Below are 27,066 nucleotides of genomic sequence, written 5' to 3'. Positions count from 1 at the left end.
TCTTCATCCAATTTTCTCACTTGGGATAGTCATAAATGCAATAACCCTATATCCATTTACCTAAGGTAAGCCTTGTTGATACAGGGCATATATACTATAGATTTGCCCTTATATAATGCAGTTCCTATGCCAACAATTTGGAAGCAAGCTTTAGATCACAGAACATATTTGTATTCTTATAAATGAAAGAAAGTGAAAAGGATCTCTATTCCAAGGTGAAGAACGAGCTTTATAAATACATTTAAAATGTACACAATCTAATGGGAACATTGGGAAAGCTTCCTGCACATATGATGTTTATATGAACAGACGTTATACAAAATATAAATTATAAAAAGATAAAAGCCTTCAGAAACCACTGGACTCTTCCCCCCCCACACACACACAGACAGGGGGAGAGAGAGAAAGATAATACATACCGGTATATATATATATAGTCTGCATATTCTCAGGGAAAGAGATTTCATGGCCATCAAAACAGAAACTCTACAGTGAAACACATAATCTAAATTTATATCATTTGAGATGTGATACTATGGCTATTTATTCCCTGGGAATAAGCCCCATCAGTCTATAATCTTCCAGAAAGTGGACAAAAAGGATAGATTTATGAGCTTGTCTGAGAAAGGCAGATGTAGAGTTTGAAGTTTATGATGAAGACCAAATATCTATTTGGAAAGCTTTCATCATTTCTTCCACATTTTTCTTCATCATCAACAACAAAGGGTTTTATGATAATGAACCCTGAGATTTTACAAAAGCCAACCCTCTGAGCTGAAAATCCAGACACTATTTCTGATTTGAGCATAAAGCATTTTTCAAGCATTGAACATGATATAGTACAGGTCATGTCAGCATCTGTTTTTATGGCAGTGTTATTTCTTAGAATGACTCATGGAAAAGGTTGGCAACTCCTTGTCTGTATGAATAAAGTCACCCACCATCTTTCTCAAAAAATAAGTGGTCCTTGGTTTCTTATTCAGGTTAAGGTCATCCTCCTAGATTTTATTTTATATAGCATACATGTCACTCTGGTTTTTCCTGTTGAAAATCAGTCTCTATGCTAACCTTTCATCCACCCTGTCAATATGTATCTTTCACAAAGGTGAATTCAACCATGACCCTTGCCCAGAGCATAACAGACCCACAGCTTTTAACCACTGCAGATGGAATCAGTTTTATCTGTGTGGAAAATTAAGCTCATGTGTGGAAAATTAAGCTCAGGGTCAGCTGTTTTCAAGGCACAGTTGATAACAACCAACATCCACTTACCTTCAAAGCTGTGAAGCAAAGAATGAAAGTATCTACTGAAAGGTAAGACAGGTGGAAAGAAAGAGCAACAGGTTTACACTGATGTGGATGTAAGAAAGAATTGCATCTTCAGAGGAACAGAGGTCATGTCAGCAGTTGAATGTGCTTTCTCTAAAGAGTGTTATGAATGTATGTGTAGATAGCTGAACCATTCAGGCTTAGATACATTTAATTTTGACATAAAACATATATTTTCTACAGTGGTTTTGCCAACTTGTAATGCCCAAATGGAAAGCTGTGACTATAAGCAGTTCGACTGTTCACTACAGAACCATCTGTCCAACCGTTGGTGTCCAGCCACACATGTTTTTAAAAAATATTGTCAAAAGTTAAGAAAATTAACTTGATTCTCACAATTGGCCAAAGTATGCAAAGATTTCAAGCACATATATCAATTCCTGGAGCCTCCAAGAATCCTCTCAGAATATATAGCATTCTGAACCAAAACGTAGTGGCAATTTTTAAAAAAAAAAAAACCCTGAAAGCATCTATATAGGAGGAAAATGATATTGCAGGAGTGCAGACAAATCTGATAAGTGAAACTATGATGAGAAAATATGCAACAAAACTCACACAAGAGACCAAAAAATAAGTCATGAATGTAATAGTAATATAGAACATTTCTCTAGATAAACTGAAGCTGTCATGGTCAGAAAAATGTGGGAAATGGATCTACAAATATTAGATTTATTATTATGCAATATGGTGCAATATGCATCCGATATGCAATATTGATATATTATGCAATATGGTGATTCTGAGGTAAGTTATAGAATAGAATGGAATTCTTTATTGGCCAAGTGTGATTGTGCACACAAGGAATTTGTCTTGGTGTACAGTGTTCCCTCGATTTTCATGGGTTCGAACTTCGCGGAATGTCTATACCATGGTTTTTCAAAAATATTAATAAAAAAATACTTTGAGGTTTCCCCCCCTATACCACGGTTTTTCCCGCCCGATGACGTCATATGTCATTGCTAAACTTTCGTCTGCCTTTAAAAAACATTTTTTTAAATAAACTTTAATAAATAAACATGGTGAGTAATAATCTAAATGGTTGCTAAGGGAATGGGAAATTGTAATTTAGGGGTTTAGTGTTAAGGGAAGGCTTGGGGTACTGTTCACAGCCAAAAATAGTGTATTTTCTTCCGCATCTCTACTTTGCGGAAATTCGACTTTCGCGGGCGGTGTCAGAACGCATCCCCCGCGAAAATCGAGGGAACACTGTATATGCTCTCACTGTACATAAAAGAAAAAGATACATTTGTATCTTATACAAAGGAGTTACAGTAATTTGCTTATCCAGAAAAATGTTCAGTTTGCAATTTTTTGTTATTCATTTCTGAAGTGATATCCATACAAAATTATTCAATTATTATGGTCATTGGATTTTGAACAGGTTCAAATACCCTATTTTATGCAAAATATCAGTGTATTATGCAAATAGCTAGCTCACTGGAGAAAGCTCTAATTCTGAGAAAGATAAAACGAAAGAGAAGAAGAGGATGACCGGCTGCAAAGTGAGTACATCTTTGGAAACCCTGAAAGACCAAGTTAGATAAATCATCAGTGAGAAAATCTATTGATGTGGTCGGTAGGAGTTGAAAACTACATGACGGCACATAATGGTATGTTTTTGGAAGGATATACTAACAATCTGTCAACAATTTAAAATATTAAATTACATTTTACATTTTAAAATATCAAAATAAGAGTGTATAAGATAAAACAAAAAGATTAAAAAAAATCAGATAATAAGTTTTTTTAAATATTTTTTTTTACAAGAGGCATTAAACAAGTCTCCCTGAAATGGAATTCCACTGTATCTTTTCTAACCCTACTACATGTTGCCTGAACTTACAACCATTCATTTAGTGATTGTTCAAAGTTACAATGGCATTGAAAAAAGTGACATAGCCATTTTTTCACATTGGTGACTATTGCAGCATTCCCATGGTCACATGATCAAAATTCAGATGCTTGGCAATCTTTATTGGCTCATATTTATGATGGTTACAATGTCCCAGATCATGCAATCAATAGGGGAGCCAGATTCATTTTACAACTGGGTTACTAACTTAAGAACTATAATGATTCAGTTAACAACTGTGGCAAGAAATGTCATAAAATAGGACAAAATTCATTTAACAACCTCTCACTTAGCAACAGAACTTTTGGGATCCTTTGGGATCATGAGTTGAGGAATACCTGTACATTTGATTGCATTTTGTTGATGCCTGAAGTTTGATTACATTTTCTCAACTTGCCTTTTGAGAACTGAGATTCTGTTGGAGGACACAAAGCTTGCCTGAAACAAGATGGTTTTACCAAGCTATGAAAAAGCCTTGCAAGATCTGAAAATTTGTAACACTTGCATAAGATAATTTTGAACCCTAAGCATCCTGTTTGGTTTCCTTTTGTTGTAAGCCGCCTAGAGTCCTCTGGCAGTTGGGCGGCACATAAATTAAATTAAAAATGAATGAATGAATGAATGAATGAATGAATGAATGAATGAATGAGTGAGTGAGTGAGTGAATGAGCGAGCGAGCGAGCGAGCGAACGAACGAACGAACAAACAAACAAACAAACAAACAAACACACAAATAAAATCTGTTGTAGCACGATTCAAGGAGTATTAACATAGTATAGTAAAGCAATGCATGGCAAAAGGAAACAAAATTGTCTTCACTCTTTCCCATCCTATATTTCCAATCTACTCTTGTTACCTAAAAGAAATAGTTTTCAATTTAACATAATTGCTGCCAAAAAATGTCAGAGAAGCTGAACTTCTTTGTTGCCAGTCCTTCCCTGAGGTCCTCATGGTCCTATCCAGCTGTCTTTCAGAAGGTCACAATGACCCTCTGTGTCCACTACAGTGTCCAACAGGTCCATATTAACCCAGAAATATGCTAGTATTTAATCTTGATTTAATTGTCCGGGTATTTATTTGCTTCATGATATTTATTTTACTATTATATTGTGTTTCTAATTTCCTCTTTGCAGCACCAGTCATTTGATGTTCAGGTAGCAAATGCAAAGTATGTATACACATACACACATACACATGCAGAGAGTGAGAGAGAGAGACTGAGACTCTATGGCAGGGACGTCAAACTCACAACGATACATCATCACGTGACATAGCACAACTTTTTTCCTCTTCACTAAACTGGTATATGATGTATCCGGCCCGTAGACTGCAAGTTTGCCACCCCTGCTCTATGGCTACTTTTGACTAGAACAGGTGTATGTGTGTTTGTGTATGCGCGCACACACACAAATGCTTCAACCAAAATTAACATTATCATTATCATTATCATTATCATTATCATTATCATTATCATCATCATCATCAATAATAATAATAATAATAATAATAATAATAATAATAATAATAATTTATTAGATTAGTATGCCGCCCCTCTCTGAGGACTCAGTACGTATACATTTAAGCCACTTGTGTGGTGTGTATGGGTGCTTGTGTACATTCTAAAAAAGATCAAGGCTAGGAAAAATTCATTTGCTGTCTCATTTACAAAATTAATCGATCCCTGTCTACATGTGCCAACCGTTCTCTTTACCCAATCTGTCAATCATTATCACAATGACAGTCATTTTTCTAGCAAAGAAAAAAAAGGGAAAAAATTACAAACTTTCTTTTCTACAGATATCTTCCCTAACCTGAGTTGTGCATTTAAATTCCTAGAATACTAAGACAGAATCCATTTGGAATGTTGGGATTTGCAATTCCAAAACATCTGGGGAAGACTGTATTAGGAAAAGTTGATTTAAATAAACTTTAATTTATTCACAAACAAGAGAAGGCACACAGCTTTTAAAGATTCGCATGGTCAGACATTTCTCACCTACTGTATAGATCTATACAGTATTGACTTTAGCATTTTGAGGAGAATGTGGAAGACCCTTCAGTAATTGAATTGGATCATCAAATTTCAGGCGACATAAAAATCAGAGAAAGCATAATCAAAGCTCGGTTTTATCCTACAACATTTACAGTATTATTGTTTCATTAAACAGCTTTTTATTTTAAGCGGTGATATTAAAGGTGTTGACTTCTTTCTATTACATTGAAGACCATTTTAGTGCTTTTCAAATACTTTTCATGAGAACCAACAGGTTGTTGGGGTTTTTTTAAATATTGACTTGATATTTAAATTATATTAAGGGCTCCATGTCAGCCTCTGAAATGTCATACAGAGTTGCCATGGAAATATCAATGCAATCTGGCTCTCTGAACACCGGAAATCTTACTTGTCAAGGGGAGAGGGGGGAAAAAACCCCTGAAGACTACAAATAAAAAATAATTGAAGGTAATGGCTTTACAACCTCAGTTCATAAAAACTATAGATTATTTAGATCCATGCCTGCATGCAATGTACAATTGCCAGCATGTCTAATATGCTATTCTATTTTGGTTTTATAATGCAGGTAAAAGAGATCTCATTGCTTTAGGGCTTAAGAAGAGTGGGAGGGGGGGGGGGCTTTTGTTCCTTAAAATTCAGTCATATCCTTCTACTGCTCCAAATGCTTAAAGCAGTAAGTAATCTGGCAAGGATTTAAAAAACAACAACAATGTCACTGCTTGAAAAACCATAGCTTTTACTAAAAAAGAGAGAGATGAGGACTAGCAGGCTGGACAGAAGCTAGGACCTACAGCTACAGCAGCTTTTTTTTCTTCCTGAATGGTTCAGAAGAGAGGATGTATTTTGAAGAGAGTTATTAGGATGTAGCTGCTCCAGGCATAAACCATCTCTTAGCATTTAATGACATTCAAAGTCGGCAGGTAGCTCCTGCAAAGTTCTTAAAGAACCGTAAAATGTTGCCACATTTATAGCAAGAAAAGAATCTTCAGAAAATGGATACAGGGGAGATTGAAGCCACGCAAGACAGGATAATAAAGAGAATATAACACAAATTCAATTGAAGTACACAAATGACCCATTTATCAGCGACTAGCCATGGGCAAGTTATGCATTCAATAGGCCTTCCCTACTGTTACCTCATAAGAACTGACACTTGAGTTAGAACATTCAGGTTTTAAGGAGAAGATCCATTTCATAAGCATAGGGAAGATCATATCAATGTATAATTGCGGGCTTCTGTCAAATTGTCACTTCAGCTAATGGTCATCAACATGTCTTGCGAAATTAAATTCTACCAATTAATTTATGTACTGAGGTATTTTCTTTGAGTTGAAATCACAATTGTATACATTAAAACCAATCAAACCAGCATAAACCCTCCCAAAACGTCTACAAATAAGAACATATTAAAGAATTAAAGGGTTAAAAGAGATCTTCTAGTTCAACTACCTTCCCAGCAGTTGGAATCCTAACATCATTCCAGACAATGATTGTCCAACTTTTGCTTGAAATCTTTAGTGATAATTTCAAGAGGTAGGTTGGTCCACTGCTTAATAGCTCCCGTGGACAACAAATTATTCACTTTGAATTTGGATCTTTCTCTGTAAGGTTTTTGTCTCTATAAAGGTTTTGCTGTAGTTAGTTCTTCTCCTACTCTTTCTTTCTTTCTTTCTTTCCTTCCTTCCTTCATTCATTCATTCTCTTCATTACTTTATTAAGTAACTCTGCGCCAAAGTCACCCAGCTGTCTTAAGTTTGGATAGGAAAAAAGGTGATACCTGGAGTCAGTAGAAGAGAAGAGAATGAAATGGAGAAAATCATAAAATACAAAGACATTTGGAGTACCATTTGAACATTGTCAGCATTGGGATATCACCATCAGTCAATTACAAAAAGCATCTTTATTTGGAACAGCTTATATCTTGCAATGATACCTTTAACTGGGTGACTCTAGGCAGTATACAAATTTAATAAATTATACAAATATAATAAATTATACAAATATAATAAATTATTATTACTCTTGTTGTTGTTGTTGTTGTTATTATTATTATTATTAACACCATCAAACAACATATGCCTATTCCAGGTCCTTAGGAAGGACACGTTCTGTGGATAAAAATATCTAATCCAGTCGAAACATCTGGCTGACAATGTGATGAAACACATATACCCATCTGTCAATTACAAAAGGCCATATTGATTGGATTTTCACATATATTATGCCGAATAGATTATGGCATCCTGTGTTCTTGGCAAGCACTTGATGCATATGAAGGCCAATACCAACTGTGATGAACTGGCAGCTGCGATCTGTCTCACTTTTTATGTATATAATAATAATAATAAAAGAAAGGCATTCCTGGCCTACTTACTATTAACCTTAGGAAGAAGCTCCATTGTCACAATAGAAACTTATTTTCTGAGATTTAAAAGACACCGAGTATACCAATGCGTATTTATGGTTATCATCTTTTTCATCATCATCATCACCAACAACAACAACATTAGAACAATTGCAACTACAATCTAGTCAAAAGATTAGAGAGAGCAAACAGAGGCTTAAGAGTATTTCTGGGGGGTTGGTTTTGGATGGAGGAAATTTAAAGAGAATGTTCCTAATAAGTGTATAAAAAGTATAAAAAGAAAAAGAAAGCCCTTTTGCTGTGGATCTTTAAGAAACAAAAGTAAAGAAGGACAGAAGCTTGCAGTTGTGACCTGCAATGCTAATGACTTATTTGTGATTCTGCTTGAGAAGAGTCTGGCAGGAAGGAGAGAATGTACAGGCGTTCAAGAAAAAGTCAAAGATTTGGAGAAGCAGGTGGCCACATTTTAGCTGATGAGCAAGGATGAAGCTTTATTGAATTAAAAAAATGAGGACAGTAACGAACTGGCAGAAGAATCAACTCCCCATAAGGAAGAGAATAGCAGAAGCAAACCCAGAGGATGAGGATGGGTACTAGAAGCCAAAGATACTGTTCTGTGCAAAAACGCAAATATACCTCTCAGCTTAAAAAAAAAAATCTAGAAATAACTAGACAGCAACAAAGAATAAGGAAAAATCTAATTCTTATGCCATCTTGTATGGATTTTTGCAGCCATGCATGATAACACTGCCTTGGACTGCCTTGGACCAGAAGAATACTGGCAAGATTTCATGCAAGGAGAAAATATTTATTTATATTTATTTATTTTATTTATTTATTTTGCCCAATACACAATAATACACAATGAAGGTAATAGAGAACACCTTCGAGGAAATAGAATTAGAGAAAAAATAGGAGAGAGAGTATAGGATAAAATAATCAATGAGGGAATAGAAGAAAAATATAGGGATAGAAGAGAAGATATATGGGATATAGGAGAGACAGTAGGACAGGGGTCGAAAGGCACTCTAGTGCACTTATGCACGCCTCTTACTGACCTCTTAGGAATCTGGAGAGGTCAACCATAGACAGTCTAAGGGTAAAATGTTGGGAGTTAGGGGATGATACTACGGAGTCCAGTAATTAGTTCCACGCTTCAACAACTCTATTACTAAAGTCGTATTTTTTACAGTCAAGTTTGGAGCGGTTAATATTGAGCTTGAATCTGTTATGTGCTCTTGTGTTGTGGTGGTTGAAGCTGACATAGTCGTTGACAGGCAGGACATTGCAGCATATAATCTTGTGGGCAATACTTAGATCATGTTTAAAGCATCTTAGTTCTAAGTTTTCTAGGCTCAGGAGTGTAAGTCTAGTTTTGTATGGTATTCTATTACGGGAGGAGGAAAGCAGGGCTCTTCTGGTGAAGTATCTCTGGACATTTTTGAGGGTGTTAATGTCTGAGATGTGATATGGGTTCCAAACAGATGAGCTGTTTTGTATGCTCTGGTAAGTAGTGTGAGATTTCCATAGCAGAAGCTATGTAGGATTAGATTAACAACTCTTGAAACCTTCTTGGCGATGTTGTTGCAGTGGGCTTTGGCACTTAGGTCTTTTGTAATTAGTACTCCTCATTTTATCCACCTCGGAAGGATGGAAGGCTGAGTCAACCTTGAGCCGGTGATGAGATTTGAATCGCTGACCTGCAGATCTAGCAGTCAGCTTTAGTGGCCTGCAGTACTGCACTCTACCCACTGCGCCATCTCAGCTCAGAAATAATATTGATTGACCAGATCAGATCCTCCACCATCATCCAGGCCAGGCATGCAAGCAGAATTCCCAAATCAACTCTGCAGGGAGGAGCAGATGGCATCCCTTTCTCAGAGATTAGCCATTTTAGCAGGGGGATTTGGGGTACAAAGATCTGTCTCTTCCAGCAGCCAGGTTCTGCTGCTATATTATATTCACATAATTCATCCTCATAGTTCTTACATTTTGTTGTTGTTAGTTGTGAATATATCTGAATCACAGAGAAAGCTTGGCTGGTGTAGCAGGTAATATCTCCGGGACTGCCTTCTGCCACACTAATCCCAGCGACCGATTAGGTCCCACAGAGTTGGCCTTCTCCGGGTCCCGTCAACTAAACAATGCCATTTGGCGAGACCCAGGGGAAGAACCTTCTCTGTGGCGGCCCCGACCCTCTGGAACCAGCTCCCCCCAGAGATTAGAACTGCCCCCACCCTCCCTGCCTTTCATAAACTCCTTAAAACCCACCTCTGCCGTCAGGCATGGGGGAATTGAAAAATCTCCCCTGGGCCTATACAGTTTATGTATGGTATGTTTGTGTGTATGTTTGCTTTTAATAATGGGGTTTTTAGTGTTTCTCTTAAATTATTAGATTTGTTATACAGTATATTGTTTATTATTGCTGTGAACCGCCCCGAGTCTACGGAGAGGGGCGGCATACAAATCAAATCAAATCAAATCGATAAACAATAAATAAATAAGCTGTGCAATATGAGGACAAGGCTCCCTAAATCCATCAGGATGATGAGGTGAGCTAACTATTCATCAGCTCAACAGCCAATATTCCTCCAGGCACTAAGAACTAGAAGAGTTCCATAGTATTATAGCTGGAACCTCTTCAGATACATCACACAAGCTCCTTGGTGTGCACCACAATATGAAATATCATCCTATGACCTATCTTGCCAATATCATTGGCCCCAACCTGCTGGTCTTTGGAAAAGCACTGAAAATCTGACTGTTTACCCAGGCTCGGGAGGTTGGCAAATTTGGGAAGCCAAGCTAGCTAGTTATTATTCTGAGGTTTTATTCTTGGCTGCAATTTCTTCTTTTTTATTTAGATTATGTGTTGTGGGGTGTTGTTGTTTTTAATGGTGATTTATAATTCTTATAGTCTTATTTGCTTCCCAGATCATTTTGGCAAGCAAGGTGGCCATATAAATGTAAACAAATAAATCCTCAATTGCAGAATTCAAAGCTATGATCTTTCAGTATCAGCATGTAATTACAGATGAGCTACACAAACCCTGCTTCCTTGCCTTCCATCTTGATTACATCTCTGCTAAGCAAAGCTCATTCAGTCACACATGCCACTGTGAAAGATCATCCAGACTTCACCATAGGAAAAACAATGTTCCACGAGGGCCCCTACAGGAAGGCCAGCAGCTAAATGCTCAAGGGCAGATACCTAGATGGATGACAGGAACATCCATCACACACACACACACACACACACACACACACACACACAATCTTTCATGTGAAGCAGCTATCTTGCAAAGTAAATTTAGTCATTAGGAGCATGGGTTTTACCTGGGGAGCTTTGTTTCTTGGAAATTATAATTATAACCTGAGCTTAGATGTCAGTGTAATTCTGAGAAACTTCGCAATCTGACTAAATAAGCCAAAGATGAATTTTAAAGAATAAACTGCAGTAAACAGCTTATACAGGTATTTCCCCCCTATTTATGCTTCCTTATGGTCCAGAGAAAATGAAACCCCTTTTCTGTTTTTTCCCCTTTATTTATAAGCAGCTATGTCAGCCCATAAAATAGTTTCTACAACCTCTAAAATGCTTGAGTTCCATTGGCTCAAGCAGAATCCGATTTCACTACCTGTCAGTCACTTCACTGGCTGAATTCACCTGCCACATTAAAAGATTTGTTTGCTTTTGTCTCTGAATTTGTGTAACTATGTTTTGTAAAACTTTTTGGGGTGCTCTTTTTTGCTCATCAGTATCTGAGAACTAATTTGTTTAATTAGTGTGAACTAAAGTTTAATAGAACATGCAAATCTGGACATTAGCTTTCATCATGAATCTCACCTCTTAATGTACTAAAAATAATAGGGAAGATCTACCAAAAGTTTTTATTTTCTTTTGCTCAGAAAGAGAAAATAAGTAGACAAAAAGGATCAACTCACCAACTATACGAATGTAAAAGAAAATTCCTGTGACAGATCTAATGTCTAGTGATATATAATTGTTATTTATTTATTTTTTGGAAGCTTTGTCGCCCAGATGAGATTCATGTTCTCAGAAGGGCACATCTATGCCTCTTATTTTAGAGAGCTGATTCACAATAAAATTCACATCCATCACGTCTTGGAAAATCTATATGATTCTGCAAAAAGGAGAGGGGACATCAAGGAAAAGACAGATGTATTTATCATGCACATACCATACAAAACCGGTCATTGCTGCTTTCCTGACTGCACAATAAGAGAACTCTCATTAATCATTGGGACTATATACTGAAAGGGAAATATTGACTGGATTTGTAGAAACATCAGTTTTCTAATGGAGTAATTCCTTTTTAAAGGTAACTGCCAAAGTTTCTTTAAATTAGAATGGCCAGCAGCCAATTTATGAGTCATTTGAGGAATTCCAAAGGAACAAAGGAAAAAAATAGATGCATCTGTTTCCTAAAAAGTAATGTAAGTACCCTGAAGAAATCATTGCACAGGATGACAATTTAAAAGGCAAATTCTTCTTAGAAAACTGTTGTTTTGTCCAGACGACATAATCTGTGTACACTTTCTTCATGTAGGATTCTTTTTAAAAAATGATTTCCATTATTCTCTTTCGATGAGCTGATGGCCTCAACATACTTCTTTCATAACTGATCTATAACTTATATTCAATCTACATTCATTCAGCACCCATTCATTCTTGATCCTATGTTTTCTTTTCTTTTTTAATTTCACACAAATCTGAACTATCCCATTTTGACTGCATAAATGGTTTGCTTGACATACCCAATTCTTTCCTATTCAACAAAAGTGAGCAGAAGTCATTTTTAATTTTTTTTCAATAAACTTTCATCCTTCATAAGAGACCACACCACCTTTCCATCAGCATTTGTGCCTCTGAAAATTTCATCATCTTTTCCCCATTTTTGTTCATTTGTATACTTTTCACAAGATGCAGAAATTCATCTTGTTCCAGTTTTTGCCTGCTGTATGCACTTTGCAACAGTCTAGTCCATTTTCCATGTCAATCACAACTACTCAAATTAATCAATGCATTAATTGTCAGATCAATTCTCCTTACAGCATTATACAATCTATATAAACTTTGCTGAAAATAATTTGGTTTTTCAGCCAACTTGATATACCATCTGCATAAAAATACACTCACATTCACAATAACAAATCAAAATATCCCTGATATCAGCACAGACTTTTCTTACACATTTATCCAGGGAGACATTGCATATCCTTGTCTTATTTCCCGTTCAGTATTGAGCAATTAATCTCACATACAGAATCTTTTGTCACCCATGTAGCCCAATTTTCTCAGTTATAGATTATAAAAAATAAAATCAGTCATTTATTTTTGATTGCATTCATTCATTTGCTATACTGTACGGACATATCAATTGACTTCTCTTTAAATCAAGTATCTAAAATTAACACTTTTTCACAACTGTTCATCAAACAGCACTATTCTCATTAATACTTGGGTCCCTGAATGATTTATTGAGCCCTGGTGGCACAGTGGTTAGAATGTAGTATTACAGGCTAATTCTGCTGACTGCCAGCAGTTTGATTCCCAGATCAATGTTGAATAAGCCTTCCATCCTTCCAAGGACCTATATTGTTGAAGGCAATATGCTGCCTCTGTAAACCAGAGACCTGTAAAGCACTGTAAAGCAGTATATAAGTCTAAATCCTATTGCTATTTACTCATTTAGAAAATTCTACAATTTCCCCCTAAATCCATACTGTATTATATATCCAATCAATGCTCAGTCAAGCCAGCCATATAATACCTTTTAGCAGGATTCAGGTGCAGACTGCATTGCCAGTCTTAGTCACACCTATAAGACATGGACCTTTCTGACAATCACAGTATTGGTTAGTATTACTACATTTTATCGAGAATGCCATAAGCACAAATTAAGTCCAGTTTTGCTCTGTGCTAGATCACTGCACAATTGACTACTATGTAAGCCAAAATAGTGTGGCATGCATCCTATCAATGTCGGGCCCCAGGGGAAGAACCTTCTCTGTGGTGGCCCCGGCCCTCTGGAATCAACTCCCCCCAGAGATTAGAACAGCCCCCACCCTCCTTGTCTTTCGCAAGTTACTCAAGACCCACCTATATCACAAGGCATGGGGGAACTAAGACATCTCCCCCAGGTTTTTTATATTTCATGTTTGGTGTGTATGTGCTGTATGGTTTTTAATTATTGGGGTTTTTATATATTTTTATTATTAGATTTGTCCCATTGTTATACTGTTTTTATTACTGTTGTGAGCCGCCCCGAGTCTTCGGATAGGGGTGGCATACAAATCTAATAAATTATTATTATTATTATTATTATTATTATTATTATTATTTATTATTATTATCATCATCATCATCAACTAGAAGGCATGTGCATTGTATGACACAAACTTATTGCTTGAAATAAGCCTTTTAGAATTAGAAATGTCATTCTTATCTCACTGTTGCCTGTCTCTAGCAGAGACTCAAGTTTTGTAGTGGTTCACATACCAGAACCTAGGAGAAACATATTAAGTTTGTTCAGCGCATTTGGCTACCACAGCTACATACTAATGGAACTGTTGCTTTCAGATCATTTTTCCACTTCATTTTTCCACATATTATTATGTTTGGCATAAATATATCAGTGTTGCACTTGGACTATTAATATGGGTACTTGCTTAGGATGCTCATATGCCCCAGCCTACTGACAAAATACCATCATGTGATATATCCTGGAAATGTTATAACCTTAAGCCTCTTACTGACATTAAACCAAAAACAGACTGCCTTGCCAAGATGCATTTCTTTTCCCTTTTAACTCATATAACATTTTGATTAAAGTTAAAATGATTTCCAGACTGACACAATCTTATGCAATTCTATTAGTGTATGTTTTCTTTAAACACATAGCATTTCTTTCAAAGACAAAATGTCTGGAAGTCAACAACAAGAACTGTTTTGTGTTTTCACGGACGTTCTATGGAAAAGCTAGAGTACAGCTTTATGCATAGGCTAAGAATATAGGAGAGTGAAGAACAGATAAACAAATCTTTGCAAGCAAGTTTTACCATTATCATTATTAGTTTTAGGTTACAATCTGTGGGCAGTAGTTAAGGCCAGAAACCAGGATACTGTCCATTCTAAGCCTCCCTTAAAAGTGAAAAACAGCGGGATAACTTTGGGCCAGTCACTCTCTCTCTCTTGCTCTCTCAGGCCAACTTACCTCACAGAATTGTTGTGGGGAAAATAGGAGGAAAATGGAGTACTAGATATAGTCAATGATTTGAGGCGTTTATAAGAATAATGAGGGTGAGATTTTTTTTAAAGGTAAAATATCTAATGTCTCTGTATAAGGTTGTGGCTACCTGCTATTCCTTTTTTCCTAATTAAATAGATAAGCAACAGTATAAAACCAAGGAACCAGAAAGTTCAAAACTGAAAAAGTATTTCCTTGCAGAGGTGACCAAGTTTCTATTTAATTATCTGCATTTGAAAAGATTAATAGAAAAACTAGAGCTCAGAAGGGATTAGTTTATATCCCTGATTACTATATTATGTTGAAGACAGCAATTTTAAGCAGCTGTTGTGATATTGTAAATATAGTATTCCTTTTCTACTTTTCTTCTCATAGAAGAATTATTCCAGACTGGAATCAGTTAGACAAGGACACAAAATTCCAAGAATTTATGATAAGTGATATTTATTGAAGAAAAGATAGAAAATCATAATGAAAGAATTAATGTCACTGTTACCTTATTGAAACAAACCCTACTTTTAGAATCAATATTAAAACTTCCTGGGCTGCCCAACCTGTTCTTTTGGGTGGAAAAGCCAATTTTCACTAGTGCTTTTTTTGAACAATAGTCAAATGTGCTACTGTGTTTCTTTTTTCTTGAAATGTGTCATAATTAATTATTATGAGAATTATAAATACCAGTAGGTATCTGAATCCCAACATGACTGTGAGTAAACTTACTTCAGGAGAACCTCTAAACACTGTCCTCCTGCATAAGATAGAATTAAACAGATGTTTGGATTTCTTCCATACAGATCCATCACTGGTTCCCAGATGTCTTAGGCAAATCTTAGTAATTACCATCCAACAATGCTAGCTGATATAATAACATCTAAATGAATAACCCAGCTGAGAACTGAACGAACAAAACAAACAAGCAAGCAAACAAACAAACAAACAAACAGTGTATATAAATTTTATTAAAGTTTGTTGCAAAAACCATATTTACCATGTTTACATATATTTACAATACCACAAGTATTCTTCTTCTTCAATCAGTTACATGCAGCCTAGAACAATTAGTTTCATTTCAGCAGAGTTCAAAGTGTAAGGGTATAGAGTGTGGACCTGGAGCCACACCCAGCCTTACGCTTCTCAGTTTTGATTCTCTGCACAGATTCAGAAGTGGTAAGCTCCCATTGGCTGACTTAGTTGCTATGCCTATTCATTGGCTAATCTTGTTAACATGGCTCGCTCAGTCATGAATATTTTAACAAATTTTATATTAAGAGGACTACTACAACCCCCACAGATACCATAGATAAGCATGTCACAAACAGGAAGAAATTGCATTCATTGCATTTTATTTGTTTTAATTGTTTATTTGTTAACCAGTCTTCTTATGTTTTTCATTAAATGTACACAGAAAAAGTATTCAGCTTGATTTGTAGCATCATTGGTTTCAGACTACTTTGCCTAAAGGAAACAGGACTAAGATTTATTCAACAGTACATTAATAAATGGGTGAGTATTTCAAATAACACTTGAGAATAATTTACATTCCATACTCTGGATTTCTGCTACTGTTTCGGAGATATTGGTACCAAAGACCATATTGACCAACTCAGTCAATTGCAGTAGGAAATCTTACTGTTTTGTGAAATCTCTGTTTGCTGTTTTTTTTCTGTTTATTTTAACAACTAAGATTTTTAAAAGTAATGCCATAAGGCATGAATTATGCTCAAGCTCTTTTGTTTCAGAGAAAAATATGTGGCAGTTAAATATTTTTCCAACACTGAAATAATTTGCATCAACACATTATTAACCCAACAATCTGCATTCGAAGACTAACAAAAAAATGTGCTACAAGGGAAACCTGATCATTTGGCTTCATCACAAATTTAAACAATTAGAAATCTTCTTCAGAAGTTTGCTTGAATGTGTAACAGCCTAAAAAAACAGATAGGGATCAGGGCTGCACATGCAACCTCACCTCTTTCATTGTCTGATTTCCAAGGATTAATCAAAAAGTCTAAAGTGATCTATGCTTGCAACCCATAGAATTTGGAATCCTGTGGAAGCAGGGCCTTGTATCATCCACAGAAATGTGCTATCATATAAGCCATTATCCTTTAGGTATCTCATCTAAAAACATAGACTTAACTGAATGAAGTGAATGAAGTGCCAACATGCATGCCCATCCTTTCAAACCCTCCTGCATTCAAACTTACTCTCAAGTAGGATAAGTATCTTTTCATCAGCAAGAGCATGGATTCATATGAATACACTAGGGCTGCAAGTGACGACATGGAAAGTGACAGATAAATAGGACCCCCAATTAATGCAATGTTTCTCTTTTCTCCACAACATTTCCAAGAGAGACAAACCTATGATTGATATTGATCCGCGTAGTAGAGGTGAGTATTTCCCGTCATTGCTAAGCAGCATTTTAATCAACCAATAAAACTTGGCTCAAGCGGAAAGCAAGCTCTTGATGTGGCAGCGCTTAGCACAACATTTCCAACAAGAGAGCATGTCACTGGGCCAAGGTGTTCCACCTGACTGGACCCAGGAGATGAGCCTTCTCTGCTGTGACACCTGTCCTGCAAAACATCATCCCCCTCAAGGGGAGATTGGCCTCAAACCTATTGAATTTAAGAAAAACCTTAAAATTTTGAATGCACCCTCCTGTGGTTTTGTTTATATTTTTAAGGGTTTTGTTTTAACTGTGTGCACCACCTAAACCACATTCTATCAGCCCTTCAAGGTAGTCCAAACAAGAAGCATCAACCATGAGTATTAACACCACCTTAATTGTAAGATAGAGCCAGTTTGGTCCAGTGGTTGAGCCACTAGGCTAGAAAGCAGGAGTTTGTGAGTTTAAATCAATCAATCAATCAATCAATCGTAATGCTAACCTTCAGTAATAGAATCTTGCTAAGTCTGAAAGCACTTCTCCCCTTCCTCACATTTATTTTCCCCAAAACTAGGGAAGATCCCTTCCAAGATGCTTTCTCCAACCTCAGATCTCCTTTGGATTCAGATTTCATTCATCAGACTATTGTCTAGTCTTCCATCTGTCTCTCAAAGTCATTTTCTTATATCGGTACATACAAATGAGATGGGCAGCTATATACATTTGATAAATAAATAATAAAGGGGCTAAATCAGATAGTCACATCCAAAAATTATATAGTAAACAAGTGCATTTTTTTTTAAAAAAGGACTAATTACCTTGTACATCAACACTTATTCAATGTTTTGGTTCTTCTATTCATCCCCTCACATTGTAAATTATGTACAATTAAGTTATTGGAATCAGAAACAACGATTTTTCATGTGTGATCCTTGTCTATCCTCAGTAGGTAGTAGCACTTAGCTGCTTGGCTGATTCAAGAAAACAAAATACTAGGCAGGATTGGCCCCAGGATTATAGGCTACATAGATACATGTTGAGAGAGAATGTACCTTTATTGTTCAATGTTTATCTTGCTTGTTTAGTTGCTTTAGCTAAAGGACAAAATGACATTACCTCCACTCACCTCCATTCAGAAGAAAACTAAATTGGTAGTCCAATCTTACTTATGAGACAAAGCCCTTCACTAGTGTTCTGTCGGGCTCTCTGGTAGACTCCTCCCAAAAATTCACAGGTACAAATTTCAGACACACACACGTTTGAAAATTCAAAACAATGTTCTTTATAATGAAAATTCACTTAACCTAAGCCCTCTTTTTGTATAGCAAAGAGCACTGGTCTCCAAACAAACTGGTAATTTGTACAAGTCCCTTATCAGTTCTGTGATACTTAGCTTGCAGCTGTGAGGCAATTCACAGTCCTTCTTCTTTCACAAAGTGAAACACACTTTGCTCTGGTTTAGTTTCAAAGCGGGGGAAAATCAGCACACAAAAGGTCAATGTCAGTAAAGCAGTCACGAAACACAACAATCAGATAATCCTCCACAATGGCCAAACCCACAGGCTGTTCTTTATAGCAGCCTCACTAATTTCCACAGCCCCACCCAACCACAGGTGGCCTCATTTTCTTTGATAATAATCTCTCAGTTGTTGTTGCCTATGCATCGCTCTCCGCATGCGTGGCTGTATCATTAACTCTTGTTCTGAATCCAAGGAGGAGCTAGATAATTGATCTCCTTCGGAACTGTCTGCCACACTCTCCTGTCACTCATGTCTTCTTGGTCAGAGGAGCCTTCATCAGCAGATTCCACCGGGGGCAAAACAGGCCTGCAGCATGTGGATGTCTCCCCCACATCCACAGTCCTTGGGGCAGGAGCTGGGCCAGAGCTAACCACAACAACTAGAAGTAGGACTCTAGTTCCAGGTGTGCAAGACATTCCATGAGATACGTATTGTTCTGCCTTTCAGCCAAAATGAACAGGAATATGGGACGATAAACATAAATGGTGTGGAAATGCCATGGCCTCCTCAGCATTTTCTGTCTGATATAAAGCCAAGCTTGACCCTTTGTAGATTGTGCTTTGGCACTTTATTCAGCAAACCCAAGTGCCTCTAACATCATGTGAGCCTGTATTGTACAGTGCAGGAACAGCACAAAAGATTCTCGCCCATATGCTTTGTAACAGTTCTTGTGAATTTGTTACTAGAATGTAGGAATACAGTGGTGCCTCTACTTATGAACTTAATTCATTCCGTGACAAGTTTCTTAAGTAGAAAAGTTTGTAAGAAGAAGCAATTTTCCCAGAGGAATCAATGTAAAAGCAAATAATGCATGCAATTGGAGAAACCACAGGGTGGGTGGAGGCCCTGTTTCCTCCCAGGAGATTCCTAGAGAGGTCCCAGAGAGGCTTCTCCCTGCCTTTTCCAGTTACAGTTTTGGAGGCTTGGGTTTGTAAATGGAAAATGATTCTTGAGAAGAGGCAAAAAAATCTTGAACACCCAGTTCGTATCTAGAAAAGTTCGTAAGTAGAGGCGTTCTTAGGTAGAGGTACCACTGTATAGGAAACTATGATTGATATCAGACTTTTACTCATCAAGCCCAATAAATATTTCCCATCATGTTTCACTCAAAATTATTCCTTTGAATAATAATAGTTCAAATCAAAGGAAAAACTGAACAGATAAAAGATTTTTCACACACACTTTGGAAGAATCAAGAATAAAGGTAATATTATGAAGAAAGCAAATATATACTTATACTTCTAGATAATTACAAGGCTCTGGAAACAATCCACCAATTGGACAAAACCCTAGGGGCATTTAAGCATATTATGTGAGTCTTGATTTTGCAACAGTTCAGAATCAATATCTAAAGGTGTGAACAGCATTCACTGAATGATTTCTTTGACCACATCAATCTGGCATGCTCAAGCTAGGCCAATTGTTTCAGCCACACAAACCTTTGCAACAATTCTGTTCAAACATTAAATCTAAGCATGGAACCCTTCAAGGCCAGAGGGATATAGAGATGGCTATGCTAGTTCAGGTCAATTCTCGATCTTGACAAATTCAATGTGCAGATCTAAAAACAAATGCTAGTTGCATTTCTTTTTGCACTTAGATGCATAAACAGTGTCTTCCTTTCTGACTTCCATATCAAGAATAGAGGGAATGAGTGATGCATAAGGAGGGCATTTAACCCATACACAAGTCTTCCTATACAATTTGGCAATTTCCCAAGGTCAGCTAAATACCTGAATAGTGCTAACATAATCAATGCCTATCTATATATCCGAGTTTGCGGAGAGAGGCGGCATATAAATCCAATAAATCTAATCTATATTATTCACAGAGGTTCCTGGTTTTTTCTCATGTAGCATTCTTTGTAAATTTCTATACAATGGATCTACATTTTAAAGATCTTCTTTCCATAATTCAAACTTGTCATAATTGGCCTATGCTGCCGGTTTTATTGCCCAAACAGGCCAAAAAAGTATTTAGGACAATAATTGATGTTGGGAAGCTTAATGAACCAAAACCTATTTCTTTTAAGTCTTCTATCTCATTTAAGCAACAAATGTTGAAGCAAATAAACCAGAAAGAAGGAATCTCATTCCTCAAGGAAGTAGAGCAGCAGTAGCAATTCTACCTATGGTGCTGCTACTGAACACATGCTTTTAGCTGAAAGGGTTCAGGCATCACTTTTCAGGATCACTGTAACCTTACCTCTAGGTTGGGTGTCTGGGTGCTCTCTATGAAATGCTCCCTTGACAGCTGTCCTGCGGTATACCACATGGGTCCTTCCTTCTTCCTCCTCCTGCTTCCCCTTCTGTAGAGGTTCAATGAAATACTCGTCCTTGTCCGTGCGAATCATGCCAGCCTGAAGTGACAGGGCAAAGATTGAACATTTCAAATTACTGCCCATGCTGCAGACATTTTGAATAAATCTCTACAATATGCGCAAGCACACTTTAGCCTTCTCCAGGGAGCAGTTAGGATGCAGAGAGTAAGCAAGATGAATTCCTGATTAGAGCAACATCAGTGTCTGTGCTTGACAAGGAAGGGCAATAGTAAAGCATTAGACTAAAGGGATTTCTTCTGGAATCTAATTAACAAGAGCCGGAATTATGCTATAGGAGGAGAGGGAGCCATGATAAGAACACCACTACAGTTGAAGAATATATAATAGTCATTTTCATGAAGTTATAGTGGTAAAAGTGCATTAAAAATGGCATCTGCCCAGGACAGGCTTTGAAACAAATTCTGCACGGGTTGCCTTTGCACTGACTTGGTCTACCAGTAAATAGCAAAACCAACCCAATTATATTGGGTAGAGACATCTTGGCTGCAATCTAAGGAGAAGGAAGAGGATTGGCCTGGCAGTAGTTATGGATGAGATGGATGATTTTTTTAAAAATATACATTTTTATTGAGATAGATGAAATTTTATCTTCCATTTTATGCCCCATTTTATTTGTCAGTGTGCCCACAGGGGTGAAAACAGATTAACAGAGACAGAGCATCTAGAGAAATCCTATTTGGTAATCCTGCTCTAGCACTCACTTCTGTGTCAAAATTATAGTGGAGTGTAGAGTAGAGTAGAATAGGGTAGGGTAGGGTAGGGTAGAGTAGAATAGGGTAGGGTAGGGTAGGGTAGAGTAGAGTAGGGTAGGGTAGGGTAGAGTAGAGTAGAGTAGAGTAGAGTAGAGTAGAGTAGAGTAGAGAGAACAGAACAGAATAGATTAGTTCTTTTTTGGCAAAGTGTGGCCAATACTGGACACATAAGGAATTTCTTTCCAGTATATAACCTATCAATATACTGTACATACATACAAACAATGAAGTGATCAATCACAAATCATCAGCTACAATCATAAGATACAACAAACAAAATGATAGTTGTAAGATACCAATGGGAATACATGATAGTCCTACGACAAGGTTAGATATTAATGTACTGTTGGGAGACCTGAAGGACCAGTTGGTGATTTTAAAAAAGTCTACCTATATGCTCCAAAAGATTTTGAATGAGTACAAATGCAAGGCTATGACCCTGCCTTTAATTGATTGAGATGCTGGACTAATGCTTTTTAAAATATATTCATATAAAGGCAGGAACTTCTGAATCATATTGGAACCAGCATGCCTGCATTCAAGACACTTAAGTTTTCCATATAACTTTGCCACACTTCAGAGCCTCTGCTCCCCATGTGGGCAAGTAGAAGTGAGGGAAGGGAGAAAGGTCAGCAACTAAATTTCTTTCCCTTTTCTTTTCAATTAGTGTGCACAGAAGGGGGAAATGGTTTCTGAAATGAAGCAGATGTGGCAGGAAGATTTAATTTCTTCCAACCTGCACACACTGTGGTAGGCATTCCTCAAAGTTCCACTTTATTAGGGGTGTTGCTTGGAACCCTGGCATTGGTCTTACGGCCAGTTTGGACCCTTCACCTCAATAATGAAAGGAAATCAAAGAGTCAATTACATTCTACATACAGAAAGAAACTTTAATTGGATTGAAAATTACTATTGGGTCCGGGACTAAATTCTATCACTGAGTTTATAAGAAAGGACTTTAGTTTAGTTCTGATATTAGAAATCACACTAAGCTCAGCATGAACTTAAAAGTATTTCTAAAAAGTGTTGCATTTGAACATCACTAACGTGATTGAATACCCTGAGATTTCATGTCATGGAAATTTAATTAATTTTATTCAGTTGATTCGAGTTAGACATAGCCTGACTCTGAATCTAGACAGGGCAGTGTACATTAGTAAAATTAAGTAAGATACAATAATTATTAAAGGAGTAAGAAGAAAGTTAAAAAACAAGAACTAATAGCAAAGGCAGCTAACCATATCTTCCCCATCAAATAATCCGACCGAGGGCCCAACCACCCTACCTCAGCCTGGGAAAACAACTAGGTCTTTAGGGCTTTCTGGAATGCCATTAGGGTGGGAACCACTTGGATATTGGGCAGGGCCTCAATCCAAAGTGCAGACACCATGACAGAGGAGGCACGCCTCTTCAGTTTGCTAGATCACACTCTTTAATAGAAGGGACCCAACTTGTGCCAACTCTGTTGATTGAAATAGATGTTGGGAATGAAGAGACATCTTAATTGCACCGGTAGAGAGAAATAATGCTGGAGTGCCAGAGATATTAGGGTATTTCCCCATTTCATTCAGTGTACAATTTCTATAGTAAGTTATTTTGGGTACAAAAGGAAAAGTAAAGAATTTACATCCTATCCATAGATGCCTCTAATCCAGCGGTATCAAACTCAGTTTCACTGAGGGCCACATCAGGGTTGTTTGACTTCAGAGGGCAGGGTGGATATGGCTGGGGTGGGCGTGGCCATCTTAATCTCATTTGTGTGGCGGCCTGACTGCTCTGCCAGCCAAAATGGGCTCCCGATCTCTATTTTCAATTGTGACGGCCTCCTGCAACCCTCTGCCAGCGAAAAGGAGCTGGGGAGGGCTGCAGGTGGCCCACATGAACTCTGCTTTAGCTGGCAGAAGCACTGTGGGCCGGTCCTTTGCTGTTTCCAGGGCGGGCCCAAGAGCAGGATCAAAATATCCCACGGGCCGGATCCAGGCCTTGGGCCTTGAGTTTGACACCCCTGATCTAATTGTATGGCTATTTTATTTTGTTGTTGTTGTTTGGGGGAGAATATTTCCTTTGGTTAATCACCACCCGTTTGCTACAAAAAATGTTGACATCAACCTAGCACTTATATTTTACTTTTGCCATAGTTCTGAGTGGCATATAGGTAACTGCACTTTAAAACTCTGTCATGTAACTTCTTACTCTAATTTAGATAGATTTCACTTTAAACTAGAAAGCCGAACAATACCAATCAGAATGATTTACAAGTGGTAAACTGAAAAAAAGGAAATTAGCTTCCCTTCCTCCCAACATCAATTTGGTAATATCAATTTGCAACGTACTTTGGCGTCATATTTCCATATGGGGTGGGGAGGACAAATTTGCAAATCTGCGCATAAAGTTCAAATACAGTCTGAGAATAATTTTAATATCCATACACAAGCAAGCAAATCTCTTTCTTTAAATTCCAGCCAGGAGATAATTCAGAACATATCGTTCCTCATTCCTCAAATGGCTCCACGTTCTCCTATTTCTTTTGGCAGTTTATGATGTTTTCCCATATGTAAAAAGGCAGCTGATACAAAAGGAGACCATGAATCATTCATAGTCACACCCTTTTATATCACACTTATGTTATTGTGGATATTATGTTTATTTGTAGGAATTTGTGGGAGATCACATGGACTTCGTCTAAATAAAATGAACAGAACCAAACTAGGAGCTCTATCTGTGTGAAGATGGGTAATAATTCCAAGGGCAAAAGAAAATAGTAGGATAGTTGGCAGGCTAACCAATTCAAAGCCTTGATTGCTAGCCTAGATGGATTAAGTAGGATAACCTCAGCATAGGGAGGCCAAGAACAGAGTAGACAGAGCTGTTTGGAATGAAAAGGCTGTAATAGGCAGGGCCAACATGCATAGTTCTGGTTCCCTCATAGCTGAGATTTTCTATTGGCTTGTCAGAACAGAGATATGATCTGGGCATTGTTTAAGTAGTACCAGAAATTTGCATTGATTTATTTTCTCCTTTACTGGTATTTAATGACCACTGAAAACAAAAATTGGGCTCTATTTTTTGGGATGATATGCCGTACATGCAATTTTGAAATCCATCAAGCAAATGTGCAGTAAAGGCTAGACAGTATCATGTTTAGTCCTGTTGCACAAAAATATTTTTGATGTAGAAAAATGCACTTTGTAGAACAATCAGAGAATGACAAAATGGATAAATTATGGAATTCCTTCCTTTGTTATTCCATATTTATCACAGTGTTAGTACAAGACATAATGTCCTTACTAAGTGCATACATTAAATATTACCGCTGTCCCTTATAACATTACAGCAGTTTCTGTGTGGTGATTCCTAGACAAATAAAAGTGAATTATGTTCATTCTGCTTTTGGGTCTAAAAAAGTCAATCTTGGTAAAGGAATTAACCCTTCTGGAATAACTCAAATGAGATTGCAAAGAGCACTGAAACTTGGGTTATTAAAATTCCAGAGAAGATTGGTGCTAGAAAATCTGCAACTATCAAGAGGGAATCTCCTGATAGTTGTTTTGCCAACGACTGACAAAAACAAATTATATACAATTGCAATATAATGCAGCACCTAGTTTTCACTTGCTGCATATAATGTTTCTGTCTCTGCTGGATAAAACTGAGCCAATTCAAAATAACTTTTCTTCCTCTTAAAACATGCTTTTGACTAAAAATGTGGACAAGACTTGTAGATGTAATTCATGTGGTGTAAATATTCCTTTAAAACCCCAGTTATCAGTTCCAGAGAGAAGGTTTGGGGTTTTGTTTAGCAAATCTGGATCTAGATAATTTTCACTTTAAAATTTAACACAGAGAGAGAGAGAGAGAGAGAGAGAGAGAGAGAGAGAGAGGAGAGTACTATGAATTGTTCAGTTGCTGAAAATTTTTATTTGAGGTCTTTATCCTTTCTCTCTTTTTATATTTTTATTGAACTTATCAAAGCAAATGCAAATAATGGGAAAGGAGGTAAGGGAAAAGAAGAGAGAAGTGTAGGGGAAAGAGGAAAAAGGGGGAAAGAATAGCATTGATTTCTGAATCTTTTTGGTGCAATAGAATAAAACATTACATTTTATGCTGTAATGTTACATGACAGCCTCAATTTCTTACTTTTTACATACTGTGCTGGCCATTTCTATAACAATAAACTTATCTAATCATCAAAATCCCAAATCAAAGTTTCTTCCCCTTCCCAATACAAAAAAGAGAAAAAAATCCAGAAGCAGTTTTTAAATAGAAACAAAGATGGATGTGTTCTTTTTTTTATTACACCAGTTAAGTTAGCCATCTCTGTTAGTTCCATCAGTATTTCCATCCATCCATCCATTGTGGGAATTAGTGTATCTTTCCATTTTTGTATATAAAGCATTCTAACTATTGTCAACATATATAATCATATGGTTCCAGGTTTTTTTCAAGTTTTTTGTTCATGAAGCTTTAAAAAAAAGTACTTGCATATCCACATGCATGCTTTCAGTGAATTTGCTAGGTTTATATTTTTCTAAGAAATAGTTATCATTCAATTTGGATTATTGGGTGATCATTCCTCAGGGAAGAAAATTGGGGGGGGAAACCATAGGAAATTCTATTCCATGTACTCTTAAAATAATATTCTTGCATAGTATGGTGTTCTCCCTGCTTAGCTATGAATTTTTACAGCAAATATTTTATTCACTGGAAAAAAATTGTAGAAAAGAACTAACTTTTTCAGGGTAAAAAAATGAATGAGAAGGCTAGGATTATACAATCTTTTTTATAAAAGTATTTAGCATTACTAATTTTTGACTGACAATCAATGCATTTTTGAACTTGCTTGAGCTATTCCATCTTTATTGTCATGAATATTCATGTTGTTTTTCTGTTTGTAAGATTAATTGATTGATTGATTGATTGATGCCCATTCTTTCTTTCAAGAGCTCAAGACAGCAGACATAGCATTGTCTCATCCAATTTTCTTCCATGACAACAACCCAGTGAGGAATTTTGAATTGAAGCTGTGATTAGCTGGCTCATTTTGTGAGTTTCCATGGCTGAGAATCTCCCAAGTGCTGGACCAACACCCTAATCATCCACCAAGCAGATTCTTAATTAAGAGATTGTATAGACATACAATGTGACAGAAACCCACAAGATATCTTCAAGTATAACAGCCCATTTACCTCAGTAATCTCTGCTGGACTTTTAAAGCTAACTGTGCGCA

At 36.9% G+C, this 27,066-nt stretch overlaps 1 protein-coding gene across 2 annotated transcripts in view; it reads right to left on the bottom strand.

The window, feature by feature from the left end:
- Positions 1-27,066, bottom strand: part of ADAMTS2 (ADAM metallopeptidase with thrombospondin type 1 motif 2) — a 314,797-nt gene that overhangs the window by 163,590 nt on the left and 124,141 nt on the right. For both annotated transcript variants that reach the window (XM_070739160.1, XM_070739161.1), the window contains exon 3: positions 20,952-21,105. In XM_070739160.1, the coding sequence (XP_070595261.1) occupies positions 20,952-21,105 (154 nt within the window). The remainder of the gene's footprint in view (positions 1-20,951; positions 21,106-27,066) is intronic.

The sequence above is a fragment of the Erythrolamprus reginae genome, chromosome 2 (assembly GCF_031021105.1).
Source record: "Erythrolamprus reginae isolate rEryReg1 chromosome 2, rEryReg1.hap1, whole genome shotgun sequence".
Classification (NCBI taxonomy): domain Eukaryota; kingdom Metazoa; phylum Chordata; class Lepidosauria; order Squamata; family Dipsadidae; genus Erythrolamprus; species Erythrolamprus reginae.
Note: the sequence above shows the minus strand (reverse complement) of the source record. Positions and strands in the feature narration are given on the sequence as shown.